The sequence below is a fragment of the Balaenoptera physalus genome (genome assembly GCF_965194825.1).
Source record: "Balaenoptera physalus genome assembly, chromosome: 4".
Taxonomy (NCBI): domain Eukaryota; kingdom Metazoa; phylum Chordata; class Mammalia; order Artiodactyla; family Balaenopteridae; genus Balaenoptera; species Balaenoptera physalus.
This window is the reverse complement of record NC_138891.1, coordinates 52,056,318-52,080,766: the sequence shown is the minus strand read 5'-3', so window position 1 is coordinate 52,080,766 and position 24,449 is coordinate 52,056,318. Positions and strand designations below refer to the sequence as shown.

General features: G+C 38.1%; 1 protein-coding gene across 4 annotated transcripts in view; it reads right to left on the bottom strand.

Annotated features, from left to right (window-relative positions):
* Positions 1 to 24,449, bottom strand: part of FNDC3B (fibronectin type III domain containing 3B) — a 350,839-nt gene that overhangs the window by 142,878 nt on the left and 183,512 nt on the right. For all 4 annotated transcript variants that reach the window (XM_082458921.1, XM_082458919.1, XM_082458922.1 and 1 more), the window contains 2 exons: positions 19,912 to 19,988; positions 197 to 440 (listed from right to left, as the gene is read on the bottom strand). In XM_082458921.1, coding sequence (XP_082315047.1) covers positions 197 to 440; positions 19,912 to 19,988 — 321 coding nt within the window. The remainder of the gene's footprint in view (positions 1 to 196; positions 441 to 19,911; positions 19,989 to 24,449) is intronic.

Genomic DNA, 24,449 nt, shown 5'->3' with positions numbered 1-24,449 from the left:
CATATAAAGAAAGAAAGAGTTGCAAGACACAATTCAGGACAAAGAAAGTTAGGAATTTCCCATGAGCTTTATACAGCAGATAGAACCTCCTCTACCATGTTCATTACAGAGGAAACAAAGCTGCTCACTGGCTCTCTTAAGCTACTTAAATGTTGTAACCAGTTCCCACAGCTCCCGATGCCAGCAATCTACTCACCTTGTTCGCCGTATATTGTAGGGGGAAGATGATGCTGAGGAAAAAACTGAGGCGGCATATCTCCAGGTCCAGTAACAGGTGGGTAGTAAGCTGTGTGTGAGTTATGAATAAAATGCGGGTGGTGAGTCAGGTAGGGGGGTAGGTGATGGGTTGGAGACATGGCCGAGGGGTAGCTTGGGGGGTAGCACTCAGGAGACTGGGGTGTGACCACCACCCGGCGGACTCCAGTATTGTCTTCAATCACCTAAAGAAAACAGCAGAAAGAATGTAGTATGTATTATTAGTAAATATCCTGTGAATGTATATGGTATTTAATTACTTCCCTCCTTAACTTTAATCTTCTCTCCTCCATAGGAAAAAAAAAAAAATTACTGCATGTTGAATTCTGATTCTCTAATTCAACTAGTTAAATGAATTTTAGCTGGCGGTTTTCCAGAAAGAAGAGACTTTCTGGGCCACGTAAATACGCCTTAGAGGGCTGAGCTTCCATGTCTGCCCCCAAACACCCAACCCCATTCCTGCTTTAGCAAGCACAGTTCCATGACACTGGGGCTTTAGGAAACCAAGGTAACATTAACTTCAGAACCCATAATAGTACTTAAAGGCCATTTAATCTGGAACCAAGGTTGTGGATGAAATGAGGGATCCTAACCCTTCAAACACTTGAGCAATCCCGAATCGAGGACACCTTTGCTCCCAAGATGTCCTGACGATGTACCGAGTGTTGTGAAGGAGACATTATGACCGGGGACCTGCTGTGCGCAGAGTGAGCCAATCAACATTCTATCTATACTTTCTTCAAATGATTTTTTAAAAATTCAACCAATAAAGGTAACATAAGGCAGTACAAAGCCAATATTTATTGCCTCTGTGGCCAACTGCATGCTACCTGCTCTAGGAGCAAACAATTTTGTTGAGACACAAGATAAGAAAAAATACAACAGAAACCATAATCTAAACGTAAAGCTGTGGGGTACAGAGAACAAGAGCATGAAATGGCAGAATCAGAGCAGGCTTTAGGGACCTCAAAGAACTGGTAGGGCTGGGACAGGTGAGAGCATGGCCCCTGCATTAGGGCCCTGCAAAGAAGGGGACAATGACGCCACAAGAGTAAACTCGGAAGCCGGAACCAGGCTTCCAAAGAGACCAGATGGCCTAATCTAGCTTAAGACAATCAGGTACATACATTGATAGGAAATTTTGTTTAAAAAAAAAAAAAAAAAACTGAAAATTAAACTTGTGTATTGAAATAGACTTCTCATTACATCTCAGGAGGCTGATTATAGGCCAAAATAAAATGACTTAATCATGTCTAAAGCATTCTAATAAAAAAATTATACTAAGCTTTGTTTTTTAAAATAGTGTTTGAGACAAAATGGCAAGTTTATCAACATTAGTCTGTACTTCAGTGAACAAGATAGGTTTAATTTTAATTAATAGCCATTAATCTTTACATTAAGAAAAAAATCTTTATTAATGAACCTACTAATATAATAGCTTCAGAATTAACTACTATGTTAATAGTTTATTAATAAAGCAATATTAACTCCTTAAAATTAAGATTCTGAGTCATACTCCCTACTAAAGCTCAGGATGTAGCTTTTTACATATTCTTTATTAAATGTAACCTCTTCCTGGCCTTGGCAAGTTAATCACATTAGCCTCATTTAGGCTGCTAAGTTACAGGTATATGTTAAATGGTGCTTAAACCATGACGCTAGAAATTCTAATGTATACACTAATAATTATCATCAAAGCATCTTCTGTTTTTTTTCTTTATCGAATTATAGTTGATTTGCAATGTTGTGTTAGTTTCTGTTGTACAGCAGTGATTCAGTTATACATATGCGCGTATATGTATTCTTTTCCATTATAGTTTATTACAGGATATTGAATATAGTTCCCAGTTCTATACAGTAGGACCTTGTTGTTTACCTATTTTAGATATAGCATTGGGTTGGCCAAAAAGTTCCTTTGGTTTTTAAGTAAAAATAAAAGACATTTTTCATTTTCACCAAGAACTTTATTGAACAACGTATTCACTGTTTTGTTTCACTACCTTCTGCCATTTTTCAGGCAACTTCATAATTCCATCTTCCCAAAACTTTTTATCTTTTTGAGCAAAGAACTTTTCCAGGTGCCTTTTACAGTCTTCCAGGGAACTGAAATTTTTTCCATTAAGAGAATTTTGTAAAGACCGAAATAAATGGAAATCCGAAGGTGCAATGTCTGGTGAATACGGAGGATGAATCAGAACTTCCCAGCCAAGCTGTAACAGTTTTTGCCTGGTCATCAAAGAAACATGCAGTCTTGCATTATCCTGATGGAAGATTCTGCATTTTCTCTTGACTAATTCCAGATGCTTTTCATCAGGTGCTGCTTTCAGTTGGTCTACTTGGGAGCAGTTCTTGTTGGAATTAATCCTTTGGTTCTCTGGAAGGACCTCATAATAGAGGACTCCCTTCCAATCCCACCATATATACAACATCCCCTTCTTTGGATGAAGACTGGCCTTTGGTGCGGTTGGTGGTGGCTCATTTCGCTTGCCCCACGATCTCTTCTGCTCCACATTATTGTACAGTATCCACTTTTCACTGCCTGTCACAATTTGTTTTAAAAACAGAACATTTTCGTTACGTTTCAGTAGAGAATCCCATGAGGAAATATGGTCAAGAAGGTTTTTTGCACTTAATTTATGTGGAACCCAAACATCAAGGCGATTCACATAGCCAAGCTGGTGCAAATGATTTTCAATGCTTGATTTGGATATTTTGAGTATGTCAGCTATTTCCTACGTGGTATAACGTTGATTGTTTTCAATTAATGTCTCTATTTGATCAATTTCAACTTCAACTGGTCTACCTGACAGTGGAACACCGTCCAGCGAGAAATCTCCAGCACGAAACTTCGCAAACCACTTTTGACACGTTCGATCAGTCACAGTACCTTCTCCATACACTGCACAAATTTTCTGCGTTTAAGTTGCATCTTTACCTTTCTTGAAATAATAAAGCATAATATGCTGACAATGTTGCTTTTTCTTCCATCTTCAATATTAAAATGGCTATGCAAAAATTCACCAATTTTGATAAGTTTTTTTTTTTTTAACGCATGCTGATATGACAGCTGTCACAATACAATCTAACATTATTTTGAATGAAGTTAAAGACAACTAAGTGCTACTCGAGCCAGCCTACGGGAAAACCGGACGAACTTTTTGGTCAACACAATAGTTTGTATCTGCTAATCCCAAAGCCCTAATTTATCCCTCCTCCACCACTCCCGCTTTCCCCTTTGGTAACCACAAGTTTGTTTTCTATGCCTGAGTCTGCTTCTGTTCTGTAAGTAAGTTTATTTGTATCCTATTTTAGATTTCACATATAAGAGACATCATGCGATATTTGTCTTTGTCTGGCTCACTTCACTTAGTATGATAATCTCTAGGTCCAGGCATGTTGCTGCAAATGGCATTATTTCAATCTTTTTTTTGGGGGGGGTGCTGACTAGTATTCTACTGTAATATATACCACATTGTCTTTATCCATTCATCTGTCAATGGACATTTAGGTTGATTCCATGTTTTGGCTACTGTATATAGTGTTACTATGAACATTGGGGTCCATGTATCTTTTCGAATTACAGTTTTCTCCAGATATATGCCCAGCAGTGGGATTGCTGGATCATATGGCAACTCTATTTTTAGTTTCTTAAGGAACCTCCATACTGTTTTCCATAGTGGCTGCACCAATTTACATTCCCACCAACCGTGTAGGAGGGTTCCCTTTTCTCCACACCCTCTCCAGCATTTGTTATTTACAGACTTTTTAATGATGGCCATTCTGACCAGTGTGAGGTGATACCTCTTTGTAGTTTTGATTTGCATTTCTCTAACAATTAGTGATGTTGAACATCCTTTCATGTGCCTATTGGCCATCTGTATGTCTTCTTTGGAGAAATGTCTATTTAGGTCTTCTGCCCATTTTTTGATTGGGTTTTTGTTTGTTTGTTTTTTGTTGTTGTTATTGTTATTGAGTTGTATGAGCTGTGTGTATATTTTGGAAATTGAGCCCTTATAGGTTGCGTCATTTACAAATATTTTCTCCCCTTCCAGAGGTTGTCTTTTTGTTTTGTTTATGGTTTCCTTTGCTGTGCAAAAGCTTATAAGTTTGATTAGGTCCCATTTGTTTATTTCAAGCATCTTCTATCTTGTCTAACATGCAGAGCATGAATATGGTAGCACATTTTTTATAATTTTAGTATAAATATGGGTTTTTCTTACCATCTGATATAAACATGCATTATTCTATAGTGTCTTCTTTCCCTCCGCCCTGCCACTAGCTATTAAGAAAAAAGTAAGGCATATTCCAGATGTCCCTCTTTCATACAACCTTCTTTCAATCCCGTGCTAGACAATGGAAGGGCCACAGAAGCAAAGTGTTTGTTTTCTAGAAGCTTACAACCTTCATTATTTCAGTCAACGTAAAACTTCCAGTGATCAAGCAGCTTATACAGACTTGACTGAGGTAGTACAAGAAGAACAGGGCTCTCACTAAATAAGAACAACAACCCTGGGCTTGTAAACAGCGGTAGTTACAATGAAGAGAAATCACTTTCATTTCATCATATAGTTTCTGACTTGTTAAAGTGCTTAAAAAAAAAAGTTGGGCAAAAAGCACTAACAAAAGTTAAGAATTCCAGTCAAGGGGAAAAAAAACAACAAAAATAAAAGAGATACAGAGCTGAAACATTATCTTTTTACTACTACATTTTATAAGAATAAATATTTCCACTAATTACAAAAATTAATAAATCTGAAGTATAAATTACTATTCACCAAAAATGGATTTCCAGTTAGAGAACTAAGTAGCTTCTTGAAACCACAAACTGCCTGCATATATGAAAACTGTTTGATAGTCCCATATTTAATTATCTTAAATTATTCTGTGTTATTTGTGAAAGAAGTCTATTTACATGTACATGTGTGATGGGATACTTTTGGAAACCTGCTCCTTAGCCAATCAAAGCCTACCTTATGGCTAAAAATATTTTTATGAAATGAAATATTCTGAAATAATCAGAAACAAAAATCAAAAAATTTGTACTGAGTATTTTGTTTATTGTTCTTCCATAACACAAACTGTAGCATATTTAATTGTCAAATGCAGTTTTGATCTATGTCTAAGGAAATTATGCCTATGATCCTCCAAAGAATAAGAAAGTCTGAGGAGGGATAATAATGCACAAAATAATAAGCAACTTAGGAAACGGTGGCAATAACATTCTTTGTTTAAAAATACGGTTCATAAAGAAATACATTACTGTAGCAGAAGAATTCAGACATCAGAAAGAGTTCAGTCTAAAAATCCTGAGACAATAAAAATGTGCCTTTAGTCTTCATAAATGACCATGGAAAAGACAATTCATTTCCTTTTGGGGTGAATGAAATTGGGACAATGTCCAGAGGCAGATAAATCACCTGTATTCAATTCAACAACTATTTCCTGATACATACTATGAGCCAAGCACTGGATATTCAAAAGTGGGGAAAAACTAGGTGCTAAACATTAAGATTTGTCTAGTTAGCCTAAAAATAAAGAGAAAAATTAGATTGAGTCCTAGTGAGTTCCATTCAGAAATCAGAACAAAGTACTGTTTTTTCAGAAATGAAAACCAAGTATTCTTCATCTAGATTTTTTTCTAGCCCTGTGACTCAACGGAACACTCACCTTCTCCAGAGAGCACAGATCCTTGGAAAACATCATCGTGCTAGGTCCTCAAGGTTGCCACCTGTTACGGACTGAATTATGTGTCCTCCTCCCTGCCCCGCATCAATTCGTATATTTATGTCCTAACCCCCAGTACCTCAGCATGTGACTGTATTTGGAGATAGGGCCTTTAATGAAGTAATTATGGTAAAATGAGGTCATATGGGTGGGTCCTAATCAGACATGACTGATATCCATATAAGAAAAGGAAATTAGGACACAGACGGGCAGAGGCAAGACCACGTGAGCACAGCAAAGGAGGAAGGCCATCCACAAGCCAACGAGAGAGGCCTTAAAAGAAACCAAACTGACAGCCTGAGGAACTGTGAGGAAATAATTTCTGTTGTTTAAGCCGCCCAGTCTGTGACACTTTGTTATGGTGGCCTTAGCAAATTAAAATGCCACCTATCAGAGCCTCCTATCTTAAGTTCTACCATTCTTGTCTGCTTAAAACAAAAACAAAAAACAAAGCAAACAACCCCCCCCGCACTGCAAAAAACAAAAAAAACCTCCCTTCAAAAAGTAATGCATTTATCCTCTTGGACTAAAACCCAGCCACCTTCCTCTAGCTAAGGAAGAAAGCTTGATGGCAAACAGCAGCTAGTTTGCATCTTTATCATGTCCTTTTATTCTACTCAATAAGTATTTACTGAGGAACCTCTATGTGCCTAGTATCCTTTGCTATCCTGTGGCTTATACACATGGATGAGAGGCTAGAAAATAAGGCACAAAAGGTTAAACCGAGAGAATGTATGCCTTCCTTACACCAGTGTTTTTAGAAGTATGACCAAGAGAACCGTTAAAACAAAATGAGACAGCCTGGGGGCAACAGCAAGAGGAAGAGCTAATGGGAGTAGCAGGGAGGGAGAGGAGAAAGCAAGGCACAGCCAGTGCCTGTGGTCTGCCAGCTACCTGTCACCTGTTATCTCATGTGACTTCCTTAACTACTGGAGAACTAGATATTAGCATCCTGTTGTACATGAGAAAACCAAGGCACAGCATGATTAAAATGTACAACTAGTTCAACCGCAGAACCAGATTTTCATTCTGGTCTATACTCCCAAGTTTTCATTATGTAAAGAATCATACAGGAGTTAGGTATGCTGCAAAATAAATATGTAAATAATGAACTGTTAGAAATAGGTTATTAAGAGATGTGAAAGGATTCAAGATACAAACAATATTTATTGAATACCTGCTGCTCTGCTTTAATATCTTCTACCTGAAGTAAGGCAACAACATGTTAAGGTCCTGGAACAGTACCTGATACATAATAGATAAACCTCACCTAGCAATTACTACTATTAATATTACCACCTCACTAAATCTTCCCAACAACCCTGGGAGGCAAATACAATTATTCCCATTTGAGAGAGAAAAGGAATGAAGCTCAGTAAAGTTAAGCTAATGCACACAAGGTCAGAGAGCTATGGGGGGAAGTGGTGGGGGAGGGAGGTGGGGTGCAATTTTGAGTCCAAGAACTAAAATGGACATCTTAAAAACACTTATGTTTTGATGATCCTTTCTCGTGGTTAACAGAGAAGGTAGTTCTTCTCCTTACTGAACTGAAATGCTCCACAGGAATTTTAACAAACTCCTCAGTTCCTAAAACTCTCTCCTTCTACTTTTTCTGGGCTGCAAACAACAAGAATCAAAAGAGCTTCAATGGTAGGAGGCAAAAGAAAAATTTTAACAGGCTGCCCCAATGGCCAGTGATGACCCCAGATGCGGGCAGAACAGATTGCATGTGGACACACGTGAGCCCGCGTGCATGCAGGTAGCGTGCAAATCTGGATTGCCTGAGTGAGCTGCTGCACACAGAACACTGCGACCTAATGTGTTTGTGAAAGTTGGGCTCAGACTCACTTCCTAACTGTGGCCAACATATTTAAAAGAGGGCTCCCAGGCCATTCTGGTAAGGGAAGAAGTCTCAGCTAAAACTGAGCAGTGAACAAGGAGAAGAAAAGGCTGGGCAACATGAAACAGCTGCAGGGACAGAGGGACGGGCAGGCAAACAGTCCAGGCTTCTGCCAGCCAGACTGCTGCTCACCTCTCCACCAGCATCTCTGTCCTGTAACGCAGATTACAGATCTGTCTCTCCCACCAACTCCAAGTCCCTCAAGACACCCGGGCACACAGGAGGCTCTCAATATATGTTAGCTAACCAACAAATGAATGAAAAAGCAAGCAAAAAAAAAAAAAAAAAATTTCTCTCTTAGATTTGATGTCTAGCAAAAGTTATTAACACATTCTTTATCAAATTCAACCCACCCCATAACTCAGGTATATATCTGAGTTTAGACATCATACTCTAAAGTTTCAGATAATCTAAACTCAATTAATTCCAGATCTGTTATCCCTGACACTCTTATTTTAAATAAGTATGATTTTACTATAAGAAAGACACACAAAATTTACACATTTCCTATATAAGTTCTACTTCAAATCCAAATGCAGCTGAGTGATTTTACTTTATTCATCACCAACCAGGAATAAAAAAGCATTATTTCTCACCTTTCCTTTCTGCACTGACTCCTCACTCTGCATTTTCTAATATAGTAAACAATACAAAAGAGGAAAAGCAAGTTTGTTCTTCACGGAGGGTAGAGACTTAAAACATATGGACTCTACTTTCCCCAGCCCAACCCCCTTTTTGCTGCTATGGATGGATGAAACTCCTACCACCATCACCAAGTACCTTAGAAGAAAGAGAAAATTAGGATAAAGGAATATTCAAAGGGCAACCAAAGAATTACAGGAGCCAAGTAGTGATTCTATTTTACAGATGAAGTTAAGTTACTTGACTTAAAAACGTGGCAGAATTCAATGTATTTCTCAAATCTCCTGACTTACTTTTCTGTCTTTTCAAATTTAATAATCACAACTGTGGCTGAAAACATCAAATGTTACTTCTCAATCTCCTTTCTCTTCACATCTGTTACAGCCCAACACTGATGAAATACTATCTGCTCTTTCCAGTGTAACATTATCATGAATGTTCTGAGACAATAAACCCCCTAGGTTTAGGACCAGCTCCTCTTGCCACACAGCATGGTTATTTTTGTAGCAGAATGGAAAAATAAATTATTGGTGATATTTCTGGGTTTCTAAAAGCCCTTTATATAGTATCAAAGGATTATCCTGCAGAGTAGTTGCAGATTGATAATCAACATCCTCTCTGAATCAAGAAAAAAAAAGTTCCTTGAAAATTCCAGCTACTTTTCTGAAACAGTTCTTGCCAATGATTAAGTAAACAACTAATTTCATATGCTTCACAGGTAACCAAACTTAAGGATTTAAGTAATAAGGTGATTCATGAATGAATAAAAATTCCCCAAACATTTTACCCACACGCTCATTTATACCTAGAAACCTTAAATTTTCCACTGGTGCACAATTTTTAATGCACATGCCAACTTCAGGCAATGGCTAAGGTATAGAGTGACAGGGGAACTGTTAGATCCAGATAACAAATCTGAGGTTGCTGAATGGGGAATCACAAGTTGAAGGTATTGATACGGCACTTGTCTTCAGTATTTTAGAGCATGAATCTTACAGACAAGCTTGTACAGAGGTGACCATACGACCCAGCAATCCCACTACTGGGCGTATACCCTGAGAAAACCATAATTCAAAAAGAGTCCTGTACCACAATATTCATTGCAGCGCTATTTACAATAGCCAGGACATGGAAGCAACCTAAGTGTCCATCGACAGATGAATGGATAAAGAAGATGTAGCACATATATACAATGGAATATTACTCAGCCATAAAAAAGAAATGAAATTGAGTTATTTGTAATGAGGTGGATGGAGTTAGAGTCTGTCATACAGAGTGAAGGGAGTCAGAAAGAGAAAAACAAATACCGTATGCTAACACATATATATGGAATCTAAAAAAAAAAAAGGTTCTGAAGAACCTAGGGGCAGGACAGGAATAAAGACACAGATGTAGAGAATGGACTTGAGGACATGGGGAGGGGGAAGGGTAAGCCGGGACGAAATGAGAGAGTGGCATGGACATATATTTACTACCAAATGTAAAATAGATAGCTAGTGGGAAGCAGCCGTATAGCACAGGGAGATAAGCTCGGTGCTCTGTGACCACCTAGAGGGGTGGGATAGGGAGGGTGGGAGGGAGGGAGATGCAAGAGGGAAGAGATATGGGGACATATGTATATGTATAACTGATTCACTTTGTTATAAAGCAGAAACTAACACACCATTGTAAAGCAATTATACTCCAATAAAGATGTTAAAAAAATAAATAAATAAAAAGAGGTGACCAATATAAGGAGATACCCTCATAAATGGCAAGCCTCACTCTGGTGGCTTCATATGTACTAACACTTTTATACACAGAAAAACCACTCACACTTACATAAATCTTTAATCTGGAAAAAGGAGCACAACTAGGGCATATATAAATCAAATCAGCTTTTAGTACTTTACTAAACAGACAGGGCTCTTTCCAGGTGACTGTCGAGTGATTTATAACTAAAACCACTGACGGCTGGAGAGGAGTATGGAAACAAGTACATCTTCTGTGGTATCTCTTTTAATCCAACTTCTTCAGTAAAGTATGTAATGCTATATAGCTGAGGGGACATTAAGAAGGAAGCCCAGCAAGGTTTGAGACACATCTTATGAACCACAGAACTGGTGTTGGGTCCTCAGCTGGTGCCAGCTCCATTACCATATCTTGGCTACCCTAGCTTGAGGGGCAGTTGCCCCCAACTTGAGGGACAGAGAGGCCCTATTTAGAGAGAGCTAAGCAACTTAATAACGTATAAAGTGCTCGCATAATAAGTCACATAAGTCACATAATACTCAGAAGATCCTCTAACATAGGCAACATCATAGTCCTAAATTCTGGATTAAGAATCTTCAGGAGCAATTAAGTAATTAACCTAAGGCCAGCTAAATGGGTGACAAGATTCATACCCAAGTACTCTCACTAGAAATGCTGTGCCTTTTGTCATATTTTATTGTATATTACCAACCTAAATACCAAAAAGAACCACATTTGAAGATCAAAAATCAAATCTAGTACTCCCCAGTATCTGTACAGAGCATGAGAACATTGGACAAGTCAAAAGAGTTACATCCATAGAGTTTCAATTAATAAAATGGACCAAACAATTATTTCAGACTAGATGGAAATGCTGTTTTAAGGAACAGAATATTTGTTAGAAGATAAACAGTAAGTAGCAATCTGATGGTTTAATTTGTGCCAAACTGAGCTGCCTTTAAGATATTAATAATAAACAACAAGGTCCTACTGTATAGCACAGGGAACTATATTCAATATCCTGAGATAAATCATAATGGAAAAGAATGTTTTAAAAATGTATATATATAGGTATAACGGAATCACTCTGCTGTACAGCAGAGATTAACACAACATTGTAAATCAACTGTTCTTCAATTTTTAAAAAAGATATTCATAAAGCTATTAACAGCAGGAATCAACGGGAATAACTGTTCCTGTTCCTCCAGCATCTCTCCATTGACCAGCACAGAAGAGACAGCCAATAACATCTTTTCAGTCCAGCTTCTCAGACACATTTACATCCATGGAAACACAGGCAAGTTGTTCTAGACTGTGTCTATGAATTTTATATTTTACACTTAAAAATGCTCATCAGTCTGGCAGTGGGTTCCATGGCACGAGAAAGGATTAAGAATCTGTGCTGTTGATAATCAGATATTTATTACAAAGCAAAACAACTGTAAGTCCAAGTTTGTAAATCTGATGAGTTTCAAGGAGTGTGTAGGAATATAACCACTTAACCTTGGTTAAGTTTTGTGCCCAAAGGTTGTGCAAATGTGATTTTCTAAGAAAAGTTGTTACATATGACAAAAGTGGGTTACTAATTTAGAAAGACAGACTACAATAATTGTGTGATAAAATCATATATAATGTAATGTGCATAATTTAATCCTTATCAATGATTCAGAAGTCATTTCCAGATGTGACATCTTCTCAATATTATTACTATGAAAATCAACTATCAAATCAACTATCATTTTTCTGTAGAAGTGAAGAATAGCATTCTACTCAATAGAATGCTAAATCCCAAAAAAGTGTGCCCCACTGTTTTGGTGATGATTGCTTATGGAAACTTACTTATATTCTCTCTTGGTCTCCTTCTTAAGGAGCAGTATGAACAGTACAGGAGAATCCTCTAATTTTAGATTAGAAAAGAACCTCAGAGATCCTCAAACACTTTCCTTTTCCCTCCTCCCTCCACAAGATAAAAATGACTCCAAAAGTCAGCCAAATTTTGATAAATGCCTAGTATGTACTTGACACTTTTCAAGGAACTAGAGATACAGTGATGAACAGGACACATATTTCACCCTGCTAATCCTGTGTTCTATTAGGTCACAATGCCAGGATCGTAGAAACAAAGGAAAGAAATCCAAGAGAAAATGCAGAACAGACAGGCAGAGGACTCAGAAAGAGAAAACTTGCACAATGCTTTGGGGGGGGGGTACATCTCTTTAATTTAGCATCGCCAACCTTGTCTGTAATCGCTCCTCGGACAAAATAAGCCATAAAATGGAAAATAAAGTTATTGTAAATCTGATGATGATAGAAACAAAAACAGAATGGGTACGTAAGTCCTCCGCTCTTTTCCACAGAAGCTCCCAACACCCATGTACACACTGTGTGCACACACACTGTTCACTGTGAAATATCTTCCTAACTTCCTATAGAAAAGTCCATTTTTCCAGAGGATTTAAAGTTTTGAAAGAGATTCCAATTTTCTTATTATTGGCCGCCAAATGGGTCTGACTCTTGGTCTACCCAGGCACAGGGCAATGCCCCATGTTCCTTCCTTCTCATCATTTTTACAACGTTGAAGGTGAAGCACAGCATTAGTTTAACACCAGGTTGTAAATAATTACCAAAGGAAAGCAGTTGAGGCTAATGCTCATAGCTCAGCCGACCTGGCTGAACAAAATGGAGAAAAGCATTCCATGGCTTCCACCTAACAGGCCCCATTGTTTCTCCACAGGGCTCTGATTTCTGGCCAACTCTTAAAACAAGCCTCACTGGAGAATGATCAACCAAACCAAAATTTAAACGTGTTTTTAAATAGATTTCTTGTCTCTCCCCGGTCAAGAGAAATGGAATATAATTATTATTATATTATTAAATATTATAAATATTATATTATAATTATTATTAATGGAATATAATTTCAACAGGTATTTACCCATTAACTAATCCCCAAAACAATGGAATGGGTTAAAGTGTGTACTTCTGCTATAACAACAGCAACACTTATTTTGACTACTCTTTGAAGTTTTTAGGTTACATCAATTAACCTGGAAAAAGAAGAGTGGTTTCTCAAATGATGGAACATTAATTTGGATGTTTCACTTTGTCTCTTCATATGCTTTTTAAATCTGGGGGTCTACATGAAACCTTTCCCTGTAACTTTTGAAAATGTTTCATAAATTACTATGGAAGCGTGGAACATAAAACTCAAGGCATCTGCTTAAGAAATTTTTATATATAAATTCTTCAAAAGTTAATGATGAGGTTAAAAAAATTTAAGAAAAACCAGGGAAGTATACAATGAAAGGAAAAATTTGCTTCATATGGCGTGATCTCAATATGTATTGAGGAAGGCAAATTCTGCCAAACTTTCACTGAAATTGTTCTAACAGGCTTCTTCATTCTAATAGCTACCACTTAGTGAATGCCACTGTGGACTACACACCTGACATAGCATTTCTCTTAATTCTTCCCTCTGCCACATCAGGTAGGCATTCACCTATGTGGCAAAAGAGTTTGTAAAAGCTACACGGAAGTAGCCATGGTGGAATATGAAGGCAGGCCTTTTCAAGTAATGTCCATGTTCTTCCTAGCTCGCCCTCTTTTCCCATAGCTTCAACCCTAATCGCACTAATAAATGCTTTTACATAATGGAAATAATGGTGATAAGTGGATAAGGCTAAATTAAATTCCCTCTCACCTAAATCCACTTTCTCACAGGTGGAAAAACAAAAAACAAAAAAAACTTAGCCTGTATTTTCTCTCAAGTTGAAAATGTCAGATCACATTTTCCTCAAACCTCCCCCAGCCTCCCACCAAAAAGTAAAGCACAAAACACACACTCACACTGCAACAAAGAAAAGCTTACTATCTCAGATAAGATTCCACTGTTCTCCTGCCCTAGTCCACACTAGCTCTATAGCCCACAGGGTCAGTCCTTCCCAACCTAAGAAAACACAGGCTGTGCTGTTGACTGTGCGTCAGAGCAGAGCTGTCTCAACTCCACATGTTTGTCTTTCTATAAGATCATCTGCTAATTACTGACACTGGTATTTTGTCAACTTGATCAAGTTTATCAATTTATCTCTAAAGCACTTTTTAAAAAAATTTATTTATTATGTTTATTTATTTATTTTTGGCTGTGTTGGGTCTTTGTTGCTGCGCGTGGTCTTTCTCTAGTTGTGGCGAGCAGGAGCTACTCTTCGTTGCAGTGCGTGGGTTTCTCGTTACGGTGGCTTCTCTCATTGTTGAGCATGGGCTCTAGGCACGTGGGCTTCAGTAGTTGCAGCACATGGGCTCAGTAGTTGTGGCTCACGGGCTCTAGAGCACAGGCTCAGTAGTTGTGACGCACGGGCTTAGTTGCTCCGTGGCATGTGGGATCTTCCCGGACCAGGGATTGAACCCTTGTCTGCTGCACTGGCAGGCAGATTCTCAACCACTGCACCACCAGGGAAGCCCTTTAAAGCACTTTTAGCTACTGAAGTATGGAATGAATGCTACAACCAAGAAATTCCCCATTGACTCAGTTTAGAGTGACTACTGTAATGTCTTTAATCATTTACTTACCTCTCTCTTCAATTTTCTTACAATAATGTACCATCTCATATATGAGTAGCTGGGGTTTTAGTATTAGAGATGCACAAGTAGACACACCACACACCCACACTCACATTGTCAAAAAGCAATGTAACATGAAGCAAATACAGTTAATCCTTGAACAAGGTGGGCGTTAGGGGCACCGACACGCCTCACAGTCAGAAGTCCACAAATAACTTATAATCAGCTCTCCTTATCTGTAGCTCCTCATCCATGGAATCAATCAACCACGGATCGTGTAGTACTGAGGATTTAGTACTGAAAAAAATCCACATATAAGTGGACCTGCACAGTTTCAACTCATGTTCTTCAAGGGTCAAATGTATATCCATCAAAGTAGGCTCTGTCACTGACTTAGAGACCACATCATAGTGGGGAAAAGGTCAGTGAGTTCAGAAATGCCTGGGTTGCAATCCTGGTTCAACTCAGGGCCTTAGCTCCCTTGTATGTAAAGTTAGGATGGTGAAAACTAGAAAGGTAAATAAAGCATTTAGCAGAGTGCACAGCATACACAGTAGTTATTACCACCATCAACACAGGCACCAAGACAGGCTGGGCCATTTTTCCCAGCTGTGACACTGTTTACTGATTAATAATTAGGACTAGTCACTATCTTTCCCTCCCCCCTCTTTTGTAATAGCTTTATTGAGGTGTAATTTACATACCACAAAATCCATTCTTTTAAAGTGTGTGATTCAGTTGGTTTTTAGTATATTCAGGGTTGAGTGACCACTACCCACTATTTATTTCCAGAACACTGTCATCACCCCAAAAAGAATACCATACCCATTAGCAACAACTCCCTAATACTCTCTCCCTCAGCCCCTGGCAACAACTAATATGTTATCAGTGTCTATGGATTTGCCTATTCTGAACATTATATATAAATGGCGTGATACTGTATATGGCTTTTGTGTCTGGCTTCTTTCACTTAGCACAATATTTTCAAGGTTCATCCACTTTTTAGCATGTGTAAGTACTTCATTCCTTCTTATGGCTGAATAATAGTCCATTTTATGGATATATCACAACATGTTTATCCATTCATAAGCTGATGGACATTTGGGTTGTTTCCACATTGGGGTTATTATGAATAGTGCTGCTATGAATATTCATGTACAAGCTTTTTTGTGTATAAACATATGTTTTCTCTCCTCTTGGGTATCTACCCAGGAGTGGAATAGCAGAGTCACATGGTAACTCTATATTTAACCATTTGAGGAAATGCCAGACTATCTTCCAAAGCAGCTGTACCATTTTACATTACCACAGGCAGTGTATGAGGGTTCCAAATGTTCCACATCCTTGCCAACACTTGTTCCTACTTGTCTCTTTGACTAAAGCCATCCTAGTGTGTGTGAAGTATATTGCACTGTGGTTTTGATTTCATTTCCCTGATGGTTAAATGATGTTCACCATCTTTTCATGTACTATTTGGCCATTTGTACATTGTTTTTGGAGAATGTCTATTCTGATCCTTCGCCCATATTTAAACTGGGTTTTTTGTCTTTTTATTCTTGAGCAGTTAAGATTTCCTTATATATTCTAGATACAAGTCCCTTCTAAAATATATGATTTGCATATATTTTCTCCCAATCTATGAGTTCTCTTTTCATTTTGTCGATGGTAACCTTGGAAGCACAAAAAGTTGTAATTTGGATGAAGTCAAATTTATCTGTTTTCTTCTTTTGCTGCTTGTGCTTTTGGTGTCATATCTAAGATTCCATTGCCTAATCCAAGGTTACAAAATTATACTCCTAGAGTTATACAGTTTTAGCTCTTACATATATGATCCATTTTCAGTTAATTTTTGTATATGGTGTAAGGTAGAGGTCCAACTTCATTCTGTTGCATCTGGATAACCAGTTGTCAATGCACTATTTGTTGAAGAGACTACTCCTTCCTGTACTGAACTATCTTGGCACTCCTCTCTCTTAAATCCACATTCAGAGCATTTCATTCCTTGGAGGTATACATCACTCTGATCTTGCCAATTTTCCAGCTATCAGGCGTATTACTACTCTACTTGAACCTGCAAATCTTTGAACCAAACCTATGAATCTATCCTGTATTTACTTTATTTCAGGTTGGTGAATCACTTACATTTAAAAGCACTTATCAAGTACCTACGATGTACCAGGCAGTATTCTAAATTCTCAGATATAATCCCAATGAAGCATTAAGATTCTTGAGGATGGTTATAAAATGTATTGTGTTTCATGACAGAGATGGGGACAAAGTACCAAAGATGCTGGAAAAAAACAAACAAACAAAAAAAACAAAAACAACCATCTCTGTGTTAGAGGTTCTAAAGTGGTCACATTGAGGAGGGGTATTTGAGTAGAAGAATTATTGAACTGTCAGACAAAGAAGGGCTCTAGAGTTCTCCAAGAAGAGAGAAATAATGGGCACAAAAGTATGAAGTTGAGAAAAAGCCAGGGGACAGAGGTTTAAGGTGGTAGCAATGTGGGGCAACAGGAAAAGGTGACACTCAAAAGGAGGACAGGGTTGAATATTAAGAATCCATATACTACAACAGAGACCTTTAACTGTACCGCTACGCACTGTACACCCAACTCTAGATCTGAACAAGGAAGCCACATGTATTTGAGGAAAACGACTGTGGGGTTGAGGTGTAGACTGTACTGCATAGGGACAGACTAGTATTGGGCATTCTCACGTATGTCTAGCCAGGAGGGGGATTTTTTTTTAAGTGATTATTTCTTCCCACAACTGCATAGCAAAAATGTATTTTGCTCCCTCACAAGTCTCCTAAGACATTTTGTACTTGGTTCCAACCTTCTTCATTCCTTTCAAGTGTGTATACGGTCAGCCTTAAAGAAGATGTTGTACCTCTTCAGGTTCTCAATTTTCTTCATTATAATTATCACTTTTACTTAAGACACTTCACTGTCAAATATCATTAAAGTTATAATGCTACCACTGAAGGCTATTTAACTCTGGGCCCATCTTCTGAGCAGAGAGCCCAGTCTAAAAAGAGTTGAATATGTGCCTTACAGACTGCTTCTTGTTCTTTTTCAATTCGGAATCCAAATTATTCCATTTTTACTATCCTTCAAATATCTCCTAGCACTTTCTGCCATAATTCTGAGTTCAGAAAGTGTTTCACTATGCTTCCATCATCAGCTTTATGAAAGTAAGTTTACAGTTCTGCTTTTCCTCTTTCTACTTCGATTTTCTATAGAAGTTTTTCAGAATCAGAAATACACCACAGTCTAAAAGTTTCTATGTTTCCTAGGAATCCTAATAAATGTTTGGCAGTTAATACAATCACAGCAACACCACTAGCAAGAAAAAGCACATTACAGCTTCTCTCCACTAGAATGTTCAATTTTTAACTGGTATTCCTTAAATGGGCATTTAGCATAAAAGGAGGTGTTATTTCAGCCATCACAATGGTGAGAACTGTACTCTGGTTCAAGGGAATGAAACACTTCCTCAAATAAATGAGTGGGAGACATAATGGAATTCTACATTCCTTGTTCTTTTCTGTTAATTGACTGGTGACGTGAATGTGATCCACCATCGTGTGTCCTGGCTGGAAGGGCTTGCTCTGCACCCTTTTCTCCTTCAGTTATCCTTATTTACAAAGACTTGTGTAAAACAAGTCATTTACTTGCAACAGGGGGAAGATGGGCCAACGTTCTGGCTCCTCCAAAAAAAAAAAAAAAAAAAAAGATGTCAAACTGGCTCACATAAAAGAAGTAGGGATGGAAAAAATGAAATTATAGTGGCTGCACTATGGCTTAGACAGTGAAGAAATGGATAAGTTTTTACATCAGAGAAGGATAAATCTTTGATTCCTGCCTGCACTTCAGCAATTTTCCTATGCAGCTGCCAATTTTTTCACCCCAGCAAAATCACTGAAAATGAAAATTACAGATTTTTAAACCATTTTAAAAGCAGACAGAGAGAGAAAGAAAAAAAAATCTGGAAGACTATAATCCAAAAAATGTTAACACAAAGATTATCGTCTTCTGTGGGTAGTAAAATTACAAATATTTTCTTTTTTTCTACTCTTCTGCCTTCTCAGATTTTTTCCATTGAATATAAGATGCCATTATAATCAGAAAAGTACAATAGTGGCAGAAAGAGAGAAAAACAGTTGGTTAGTTAGTTATTTGGGGAGGAAATAGTGCAGGGAGAGTTCAAGTTGTCTTAGGAGCTGAGGACAAAAAACAAAAGTATATACAGATGCCCATGTTCCAGGCATCCTGAAGACTTTAAACCTTATCCAGGAATAGGAGTACAACTTTATCCTTTAACTTTTTTTTTTTTTAAATCTTTCCAACACACCTCTGAAATTGCTGCTACTGCTTTTTTCTTTTTTTCTTTTTTTTTTTTTTGGGCCGAACTGAGAGGCTTGTGGGATCTTAGGTCCCTGACCAGGGATTGAACCCACACCCTCGGCAGTGAAAGCGCCGAGTCCTACCCACTGGACCGCCAGGGAAGTCCTGCTACTACTTTTTAAACAGCTATTGCTTTTTTTTTTTTTTTTTACTTACGAAATAATCCAATTTCAGAGAAATTTAAGTACAAACAGCGAAGTTCTCACATTATATTCAGTAATTTATCAAGCCCAAGTCGTGCCACATTACAGAAAAATGGGACTCCTATAACAGAGGGCAGACCCTATTTATGTTAACTATACGTCTCCTTTGATATTTTTTACTAATTAAGTCTACAAGTTTTTTTTTTCTAGCAAATTGTGGTACAGGGAGAAGGAAGTCTCTAAGGCAGTAGACTCAATGAAGGAACCACCATCAAATGGTCAAGTGTGAAACCCACCTCAGAGGAGGGCAGCCTGGTAACCCTGCTGTGTTTCCCTCCCGCTGACTTTCTGGCACGTCATTCAGGAAGGACCATGTGGTGCCACACACACAAAAATCAAAAACAAAAACAAAAAAAGGAAAACAAAAAAACCCCACAACTCTAGCATTATCCTAACTAAATTAATCCTGGAATAAGTTTTTGAGGCCATATATTGTTTTGGAATAATGACAGTGCCCACAGTGAGTAGAGATGTCTATTAAATGGTTTACCTGTGAAATATAACCTGGAGGCACGTGGATGGGAGGAATGGATCCATTGGGTGACATCATGGGAACTTCAGCAGGCCCTAAAAGAGGCAAGAGTAAGATATTAACAGCTGAAGAAATATACATTATTCAAACTAATCATTGGTATTTTAAAATATTATCAAAACTAAAGAGAATCACTGACTATTTTCTCTTCAGTAAATGGTACCTCGTGCCTTAGACCTGAAATCACAAATGAAAAGGAATTCTCCAGCTGCATAAGTCAAGGGGGTGGGGGTGGGGGAACAGCTATGAGTATCTTTTTATTTTTTTTTTTAATATTTTTTTTTTTGGCTGCGCTGGGTCTTTGTTGCTGCGTGCAGGCTTTCTCTAGTTGTGGCGAGCGGGGGCTACTCTTTGTTGTGGTGCACGGGCTTCTCGTTGCAGTGGCTTCTCTTGTTGCGGAGCACAGGCTCTAGGCACACGGGCTTCAGTAGTTGCGGCACGCGGGCTCAGTAGTTGCGGCACGCAGGCTCTAGGGTGCACAGGCTTCAGAGGTTGTGGCGCTCGGGCTCAGTAGTTGTGGCTCGCAGGCTCTAGAGCACAGGCTCGTTAGTTGTAGCACACGGGCTTAGTTGCTCCATGGCATGTGGGATCTTCCCTGACCAGGATTCAAACCTGTGTCCCCTGCACTGGCAGGCAGATTCTTAACCACTGCGCCACCAGGTAAGTCCCTATGAGCATCTTTATAAATACTTAATGATTCCCAAAGCCTCAAGTTCCATAAATTAAGGCTGCTCAGTTAAGAGTAGTCTAACAAAGTAGGGCAAAAAGTTTCCTTTTTTCCCTTTAAAATAATGTATTATCAATATATGCTTAAGTAAATAAATTTTTAATGAGTTTATCTCCTCTGGCTTAAAAAGCTCCTATAGACTTTGGGTTTATAATTTTTATTTTCAGTAAGTTACTGTAACATGCCATTAATTTGACATAGAAGAAACCTTTAAAATACTCCAAACCAACTGAATTTGACAAGTCTCTTATAAGGCAGGGGGTAAAAACAGATTATATTTTAAAACTAGACACTATTAGGAATACTCATACCAAATTTACTTGGATTATTTCAAAGTAAAGCATTCAATTAACATGAGGTTAGTTTCAAAATATTAAATTCAACAAATGTTAATCGCATGTCTAAGGAAACAAAGAAAGGCAAGGCAAAGCTCAGTTACCTAAGGCACAGTTTGAGTTAATATTTAATTACAAAGAAACTGATTGTCATAACATCAAAATCAACTTCTGACACCCTTCTAAAGATCCTATGACTAAATGGTTTCCCTGGAAGTTTAAGAACCTCAGGTCACTGGTTTTCAGTTTGACAGGTGGCTCCGCTATTTAGCAACCCATGTCCCAAATGTCAATCCAAAGCTGTGTTTCTAGTCTTGAGATGCGACTTCCTGGCTCCAAGTGCCCTGTGTTGTTTATTTGCTTTCTCCTAATGTGTGTTGTGCTGCCGGCAATGAAAATTGCTCCGCTGTAACAAAAACCAAGAAAAATACAACACTTTTCTTGGCAAAAGAAGACAGACCCTGCCACCCAGTGCTGCACTTACATATAAGCACAATGCACCTTTCACCTCACAGTACAATCCACTGTTACAACTACTTCTCAGGAAAAGTCATGGACAATATGCCAAAGTACTAAACTCTCTGATAATCTCTGAACACATACAAAATACCACAGTAGTCTCTCACATAGTAACACACTGGTAATCAGTTAAAGAAAAGGATGACAATGGCATAAGAAAGGATAATTCCACGACCCCACTGTATTTTTAAGTACCATTCCAACTAATACATCCAGCAATCACTGAAGGCACTTTCCAAATTCATCTTCCAAGTCCATCTTTCTCATCAGCTTTAGCATTTTTGCCACAGCTGTTAAGACATTTAGGTATTTACTAAATATTTTCATTTGAATTGATTCACTTAAAAATCATAGACAACTATTTCACTCTTAGCCTGAGTACTACCTTTGAAATCCAAGGGGCAATGCACTCAGCTCTATAAGCAGGCATTAAGAGCGTGGCCTCCGCCTGGTTTCATTTCCCAGCTCACTATTCACACTGGTTGTGTGACATTGGACAATTCACTTAGCCTTTCTATGCCTCAGTTGTCAATGAGAATAACAATTCCTACCTCACAGGTTTGGGTTTAAAGACTAAATTCAATAATACATGTAAAAGCATTTAGGGCAGTGCGTGGCATAATAACCACTCATCAAAATGTTAGCAATCTTTACAATTTTTCTCTTTTTTTATTTATAGTTTTTTGTTTTTTCCTGTTCTTTCATTACAATTACATTTTAAGCACTATTTTTTTAACAGTACATGTCCCTGTAACACATAAAGTCAACACGCATACTCTGTGTACAATACTGACTTACGAGGCAAACCTTCCTCATCAGACAAATACCAAATATTTCACAGTGCAGAGTGTGAACAGAAATGCTACCACTTCAATAAAATATTACTTTTTAATCACCAAAATGTATACCAGGCAAACAGTCTCTTAACCCCAGGCATGACCCCTAAAACTGTTAAAGTCATTTGTATAAAACGCTTTAAAGAATGTAGGACAAGTAAATGATTTACAGCCAGAAAATGTTTTCTTCCTGGCCTTGGTTTCAAAAGTAGCCAAATGACTTTAACATGCTTGTTCCCCCTTCCTCTTGTCACTGTCATCAAAACCCTTTCAAAAATCCTTGCGAAATATACAGTAATGGTTTCCGAAACTCAGCTCTGCCCTAGAACCCTAAGGTTTCTCTCCTTTCTGAAATAAACCATTGCATACACAGGCATTCAGGAGTTTAAAAGCTAGGAAAATAAAATCCCTTTCACAATGGTGGTATGAGAAAAGTTACTGTCTCCCTAAATACTTATCTCCCAATCAGTGAGTTTACTGCCTCTGCTCAACAGTTTGTGTTTGAGAACCTCCTGATACTATTATAATTCTTCCCTAATTAAAGCACAAACTTCTCTTCCTAAACTTTTAGGACTACTAGATTCCTTTTGATTTTTAATCGATAATCTCGTGACACAGAAGACTGAAAGGATATAGCCCTGAGAATATGTGGAAAATGGTTCCCTTCTTGTTCAAACCACCAACACCGGATATGTGAGGGGTAAAAAAGGGACACAATCTCCCCAAACTAACTTCCTTTCTGACTGTATTGGGAAATCATCGATTAAACTTTTTGGAAAAAAACTTTTTAAATCTCTTAGGATATCTGGAACCCTCTTTAATTAAACAGTCTTGTTACATAAAGGTAGGTCTACACAAATATACATACACATAGATTAAATAATTTGAACACAAACATACACTTCCAAACTACTTCAGATTTTTTTTTTTTGAGAAACTAATTAAGAAGCTCAGCTAAAGACCACATGAACTCTTCCACAGATGAAAGATGTCACACGTACAATTTCTAGAACTGAAACTAGAATGTTTGCTAAAAGCCAAGTAATTCCATGAAAAAAATGCCTTGGGAAATTTGATCAATTTCAGGCTGTGACTTCAACAGTCAAGAATCCCCCCCCCTTTTTTTCTTTTTTTTTAAACATCTTTATTGGAGTATAATTGCTTTACAATGTTGTGTTAGTTTCTGCTGTATAACAAAGTGAATCAGCTATACGCATACATATATCCCCATATCCCCTCCCTCTCATCTCCCTCCCACCCTCCCTATCCCACCCCTCTAGGTGGTCACAAAGCACGGAGCTGATCTCCCTGTGCTATGCTGCTGCTTCCCACTAGCTATTTTACATTTGGTAGTGTATATAAGTCCATGCCACTCTCTCACTTCGTCCCAGCTTACCCTTCCCCCTTCCCCCTCCCCGTGTCCTCAAGTCCATTCTCTAAGTCTGTGTCTTTATCCCTGTCCTTCCCCTAGGTTCATCAGAACCTTTTTTTTTTAGATTCCATATATATGTGTTAGCATATGGTATTTGTTTTTCTCTTTCTGACTTACTTCACTCTGTATGACAGACTCTAGGTCCATCCACCTCACTACAAAATAACTCAATTTCGTTTCTTTTTATGGCTGAGTAATATTCCATTGTATACATGTGCCACATCTTCTTTATCCATTCATCTGTCGATGGACACTTAGGTTGCTTCCATCTCCTGGCTACTGTAAATAGTGCTGCAATGAACATTCCCTTTTTTTTCACTGAACAAGATGCAAGACACAAACAAGAACTATGATCAGTTTATAGTCATTAAAAAATTTAACTGCAATATGCAAGCACATGGTCTAACATCTTAAAAGTCTGCTAGCATTTGTTAATAAATTGATTTTTCATTTACTTACAGCAAACTGTGAACAAGAAAGGTTGGAGAGTGGCTTAATTATTCAACCAACAGTAATTCATGCAATGATCCTACAACTTTATTCTCACATCAAAGAGACAGAAGGAAAGTCCAGCAATGTTGTATTTCTAGGGACACACAGCTCATGGAGAGCTTCTAAGCCCCTGCCATGGCTGTACAACCATTCTG